Source organism: Capsella rubella, unplaced genomic scaffold (assembly GCF_000375325.1).
Source record: "Capsella rubella cultivar Monte Gargano unplaced genomic scaffold, Caprub1_0 scaffold_106, whole genome shotgun sequence".
Taxonomy (NCBI): domain Eukaryota; kingdom Viridiplantae; phylum Streptophyta; class Magnoliopsida; order Brassicales; family Brassicaceae; genus Capsella; species Capsella rubella.
The window spans coordinates 373-7,340 of NW_006238822.1; the positions used below are offsets into that span (position 1 = coordinate 373).

Here is a 6,968-nt window from a genome sequence, read left to right on the forward strand (position 1 = left end):
TGCAACTCTTTGGTACTTAATTTTAAAGCTTGTAAATTCGTATATATGTCTACATTTGAGCTGAAAATAAATAAATAAATAAAATTATTACACTATTTTCCAGTTTTGCACTTCTAATGAGAAGTTTAGAAATTGCTATAATCTTCGTTTAGTAAACAGCAGAACAAGAACGTCTGATCTCACCTTCTTCACCAACTCTTACACCCATCACAGTCATCTTCATAAACGACTCAGTCCATCTCTCAAAGAAACTCTCCTGATCATTCGCAAGAATCTCAACAATCTTCCTCGTCCGATCATCTTCCATGAGAGCTGAATCCGTCTGAAACAAACCCTTGTGAGCTATCAGATTCTTGTAGTACTGGTTATCGAACGTGGACGATGTCTCTGGATCGTTATCCACGACCGTGGTTGTAGGATCCAACGAAGATGAACACTTGTTAAGAAGTGTTTGCGCATAGGAGTTATCAAGAGACGAGTCTATTTGTCAAGAAACCTTAGTAGTTTTTTTCTTTCTTTTTTTGATAAATCCTATCGGCTGATTCGGTCAGCCCCGGTAGAAACGCGCCGAAGTGTTTCAGAGTGGACTTCTCCTCAAAGGGTCACCACACTGTCTATCCCGAGTTTGGAATGCTTTCCGACTATTGCCAGGGGTAGTCAGGCCGCATGCATTTCTGACTACCAGGTAAACCAACTGGGCATTGTCTCAATTGACAGACTTCTACACAACCATGATTTTTGTTTCCACGGTGAATTAAACCTGGGTTAGTTCCTTCCAACCTTTCCCCAATTCTCCCTTACCACTAGACCACGGCTGTGCGGGCGAAACCTTAGTAGTTATCAAAGGGTTTTCTTGTTTATTATATGTGACGGCTATCGCTGAGGTTCAGACTTGAGTTTGGTCTTGTCTAGCCGCCAATGAGGATAACCAATATGCTGAAAACAGTTTTCAGCAAGATGCCCAACACGTCCACAATCAGTACAAGAGACAGAGGTGGCTCTGTTGTCAGATGTGTTCCGAGGAGAACGAGAAGTTGTCTGAACAGCAAAGCTCATGCCCTCCATCCTCTCATCATTCATACGACTTAAGAGTTTTGATTCCTCATCTTGAGACACCGTATTATAAGCCTCCTCGAGGCTGGGAAGCGGGACACATGAGAGAAGAGAAGACTTAACGGCACCATATAGTGTTTCATCCAACCCCATAAGAAATTGGTGAAGCTTGTCTTCCTCTCGTTCTCGGCGTACCTCCTCCATTGTCTTGGCTTGTTGGTAGTCAGCCAAATTTCTCCACAGTTGAGTAAGTTTTCCGTAGTATGCTTCTATTGCAAGTCCTCTTTGACGACAATTTCTAAGTCTGTCTTAAGACGTTGAACACGCTGTCCATTCTTCACACCAAATCGCTTTTGGATGTGAATCCAAAGCTGATGAGAGTCATCAATGTGAGATAAGGGAGAAGACAAACTCTAATCAACTGTAAGCTTGATCCAAGAGACAACAAGAGCATTGCTAGCAACCCAATCTTCAAAATCTGGTGAGGTTTCGTCGGGCAGAGGTATAGTGCCATCGGCGAAGCCAAATTTCTGGCGTGCCTTAAGTGCCAAGCGAAGATTGGTTGCCCACTCATCGTAGTTGTGACCACGCAATAGTGGCTTGGAGATCAAGGTACCTGGGTTATCACCAGAGGATAAATCATACGGAGATATCGTATGACGGCTTTCAACTCGTACTTGAGATATGAGTTCAGTCAAAGCAGAAGTAGTAGAGGCTGAAGCTGAAGGAGAGGAAGCCATCGTTGGTAAGAAGAAAGACAACTTGGAGAGATAGTTGAATTTAAGGTCAAATAAGAAAGAAAAACAAAATAGAGATCTTGTAGACAGCGGAATAACGAGATCAAGATATCGAACAAAACCTTTTGCAGAAATTCTAGGTTATTGCTTTGATACCATGTCAAGAAACCTTAGTAGTTATCAAAGGGTTTTCTTGTTTATTAAATGTGACGGCTATGGCCTTATATACATGTGTACAATACATATTATGTAACCTAATACAACATAATTAACCGTCTTATGTAAGCCCAACAATAACACAGCCCACCAATACTATTAGACCAACATTATTGGCGGGATCTTAAGAGGCTAAGATCCCAGCAATAATGATGCCCTTAGCTCTAAGTTGCCTTTGGGACCAAGCTTACACCTGCTGTTAAATGTATTGCAATGCGCTGCTCCAAACCTGAACGAAGCAGTCATGAGAGATGAGACGTAGCTTGCTTCCCAAGAACTGATGGATCAGACGTAAGATTAACCGGTTGGACCAACCTGTCCGGTCTGGTTCAGATGTGAATACATTGATATTTTCTAATACAACACACCAGATTTAATTGCACTTATACTACCGTAGAACAATCCCTAAACCTATAGGCTTAAATTAGCGTCTTTACCCTTATATATTTGCTTTAGTTAATTTTTGTCAAGACAAAATGATATGAAATACAAAATCTATTTGCGTCTTTTAAAAGTGAAAAAGAAATAATTTACTAGTGTTTTGGCTTAAAGCATGAAACATAACATTCTTTATACACAATTGGCGAGAGACATCATAATCACACCATATGATACATCGTACTATTTAGATTAAATATTACAAGCACACCACGTAGAAGTCCAAAAATTCACACCACCTAACAGCAAACATACTTTTGACATAAGAATGGATAGCCTTTCGTGGACTTGTATATTATTTCTGCAGAATCCTTTCAAAAAGGTAAAAATATGAGCAATCAATCGTACAACAATTTTCTTCATAAATAACTTTTTTACGATGATCGTAAACTAATTACATTGCGACGATCATAGTAAACGACAAATTTTAAAGGAATTACTAACCTGTTTTTGGGTAAAATATATAATTATCAAAATAAAAAAATAAAAATTAGATTATGGTTATGGTTATTGTAAAAAACATTGGGGATTTACACAAATAACCTTTTTAGGTTACCATTTTGTACAAATATCCTCTCTTGGTATCTATTTTAAAAAATACCATTTTCTATGTATAAAGTGACTGATTTTTTCCGCCAAAATTTTTCCGCAATTCCTTAAAAAACCTTTTAAAAAACTTTGTAAATATTTTTAAAACCCTTAAAAATCCTTTAAAAACCCTTGTAAATCTTTTAAAAGTTATTCAAAACCTTTAAAAACTTCAGTAAACCTTTTAAAACATTTGTAAATGATTTTATAACATTGATAAACACTTGTAAATCCCTTTAAACCTCTTTTTTTTGTCATCAACTTTAAACCTCTTATAACCGTGGTAAATTCTTTAATAAAAACTTTTGTAAACTTCTAAAACCCTTGAAACCTCTTGTAAATTCTTAAAACCCATTTTAAATTCCTTGTAATGCCTTTAAAAACCCTTTTAAACCCTTAAAACCCGTGTAAACTTCTAAAACCTTTTTAAAACCCCTTGTAAATACTTTAAAACTATTTTTAAATCTTTGTAAATATCTTTAAAGATTCTTGGAAATCCTTTTAAAACTATTTTGAAATCCTTGTAAATGCGTTTAAAAACACTTGTAAATCCTTTTAAAAACTCTTGTAAATTTGAGTAATTTTATTCAATGTTGACAAAAAAAAATCCCTGTAAATTTTTAAAAACCCTGTGAAAATCTTTTAAAAATCCTTGTAAATCCTGAAAAAACCATTATAAACTTATTAAATATTTTCAAAACCATTGTAAATCCTTTAAAACCCATTTAAAAACCTTTGTAAGCTTCTAAAACCCTTTAAAAACCATTCAAAAACCCTTGTAAATCTTTTAAAAGAGCCTTTAAAAAGAATTTGGCGGGAAAAATTTTGCAAATATTTTTTTTTGCGGCTATTTTTTTGGCGAGAAAAATTTTTCGGCAGGAAATTTTTTTGACAGGTCATTTTTTAAGGAATATTCTTTCAATTAGGGGTAAAATGGTCATTAAAATTTAAGAGAAAGCAAAAATGAAAATAGCAAAAAAAAGGGTAGTTTTGCAAAAAGGTATGATTAAAAAGGTTATTAGAGAGAATTTCTCAAAACCATTCCACTATACTTTTTGTATTATGATTTTTGTTAAAAAACATTCCATAATAGTTTTTGTAAAAAATAATATTAGAATTTGTTTGACTAAGTTTGAGAATATTCAAAATTAAAAGAGTGAAAATATGTAACGTGCATTATTTAATAGTAAATATGTTTGGTAATAAGCCAATAAACAGATAATAATTCAATGTAGAAAAAATAAATTGGTTATCTAGTGAGTACTGAGTAGTGAGTACTGAGTACAGTTTCTCCTTTATTATACGATATGATTATCTAGCAAATTAAATGATTATTAATTCTGCAGAACACCTCGTGTCTAAAATAGCAAAAGGAAACAAACTCATAAATTAAAAGAGTGTTAGCAAATTATTAAAGAGATAATAGGAAGTTTAGTACATTTATGAAACTTAATTAGAAAAGTGATACATTTACTATTTATAATTAGAAAAACAATCATTTTATACTATTTACCACTATTTGTAAGACTTTACCATCCTCAGAAACAATTGATATTTACAACACTTGCCAGTCTTTCTCTTTTTTTTTTACGCTCACATTTTTTTTTCCTTTTTTTTTTTTATGTTTTTCTTTTTATTTTATCCCCTTCAACCTAAAAGCTATAATACTATTCAATAAAAATAATATTTTTTAAAAAAAATCAGATATATAAAAACCTATGTTTTTCTCTATTATTTGATATGCATTTTGCTAGATAGTTTTATTTGATGATGTCAAATAATTTTTTTTCAGATTTTAGATCTGTACAACTTAATAAATGTACAACTTAATAAATGTATAGATGTATTATTAAATATACATATGTAATCTGTACAACTTATTATATGTACAAATGTAATTCGTACAACTTATTAAGTGTACATTCAGATAACTTATTAAATGTACAAGTATAGAGTAATACACACAATTTAATCTATATATCTCATTACTGTAGATATATATTAATATACAATTAATGTACAAAACCATCACGTACAACACTATTGTACAGATAGAGAATGAAATGTATACTCCCCCGTTTCACAAAATGTGTCATTTTAGAGTTTTATTTTTGTACATATATTAATTTGTATAGATTTCCTCTGTACAATGATTTATATCTGTACAGACATCTTTATGCATAGTGATATACAAATGTACATATATTTTTGTGTACAGTTGTATCAAACTAAAACTCCGAGCCATAAACATTTGTGTAATAAATTGTACACATAAAATGTGCATGCAATGTATTTGAAACTATTAAACATAAACATTTGTATATATATAGCTTAAATCGTACATACATATATATGTACATAAGAATGTATGTACATATATAATTATATATATTTTTATACTATTATACAGTTTTTAAAATTATTTAACAAAATGCATATCAAACTATTGAGAAAAAAACATAGACATTTTTGCATGTGAAAGAAATTAGAAAAGAAAATTACATTGACAAATATCTTAATTAATAAACTGAAGGGGGTGTGTAATAAAAAAAGATAAAATAAATAATTAAATAAAAATTTATTATTTTTCTTTTCTACATAAGGGCATCTTCATGGGCATATCCCCAAGGGTCTTATGTGAATAAACAAAGCCCAAAATATTAAAATAGTGAAATGTTAAGAAGCATTCGGTTTTATCTCAAGATGTTTTCGAAAGAGTTTAACAACCGGTTCATAAGCATACGTGGCAAAGAGTTATTGGTTGGTAACTGTTGAATAAAAATAATATTATTTGTCTTATTCTCTTTCAATAGTTTCTCCTCTTTCCCTAGACGACAGAGAACGATGAACCAATATCTCTCCATCAACATCTATGCAGATCTTCTTCAAGCTACAAAATCACAATTCCAATTTCAATAATCGAGAATCCAAAATCAAAAGGAAAAGATTTGATAAAAAAACAAAATGCCTTCTCGACGAGTTTAGGATCGAGATTTTTGTCGGCGACGAGAGTAGCGTGGAGACGACGGATTGATGAATCAACGGCTGAGGCGTTTTGACGGAGAGATAGCTCTTGTTGATTGATTTTGTGATGATGAGATCGGATTTGGATTTGTGGAGATGAAATTTTTTTGTTCTAAAAGAAGAAGAAATGGTTTGAATCTGTTTTTTTTTTTTTTAACAATTTAAGAACCTTGAAGTTCAACCAATAATAACCTATATATTTGAACATCTTAATTTACTTTTTTACAATATTAATACACTATAAAATCTCTAAGATACATTTGAAAGGATATACCTTTAAGGATGCTCTAAAGCTAACGAAGAGTGACGAGAGTTGGAAAGAGGGAGATGAGAGAACTCATTTTTGTCTTTACCCATATTCTGCCTTACCCCACCTCATTTTCTATCTCACACTCTTCTTATCTCACGCACAGTGTTTTACACCCATTTCACAAATTATAAATAGTATTTGTACTATATTCCTAATTAGTTTCTGAAAATGTACTATAATGCCAACTCACCCATTATTAAAAGAGTGTTTAAAGGAACTTTCGAATTACCCATTCACACCCAACAACTCTCATTGAGGAGCGTCATTGTCTTTCTATAAATGGACAAACGTAGAGTCTCTCTTCCGTCAAGTTTTAGAAAACTCTCTTTGCACTTTTCATCATCTTTAGTCGACTTGGTAAGTCTCTCCCCCTCCCTCTTCTTAATTTGTATTTGGGTGAATTAAATTTTTATACTCAGTTGACTGAAAAATTAAGAATATAGCATTGATAAGTGTATAATTAGTTCTCTCTCATCAACTTGTATAAGTGGACAAAAATATCCTTTCGCATCTAACAAATTATTTAGCGAGATAATGATATAAGTATCGACAATACTGTTTATCAAATGCATAAATAAAATTATGTTATAAGTTAGATGAAT

The 6,968-nt window shown here is 32.1% G+C and overlaps 1 protein-coding gene across 1 annotated transcript; it reads right to left on the reverse strand.

Moving 5' to 3' along the window:
- Window positions 1–148: 148 nt before the first annotated feature.
- Window positions 149–1,257, reverse strand: LOC111831248 (peroxidase 18-like). Its single transcript, XM_023785262.1, has 2 exons — window positions 945–1,257; window positions 149–480 (listed from the first exon to the last, which is right to left on the reverse strand). The coding sequence occupies exons 1-2, from the start codon at window positions 1,255–1,257 to the stop codon at window positions 149–151; spliced, it is 645 nt and encodes a 214-aa protein (XP_023641030.1).
- Between the last annotated feature and the right edge of the window lie 5,711 nt (window positions 1,258–6,968).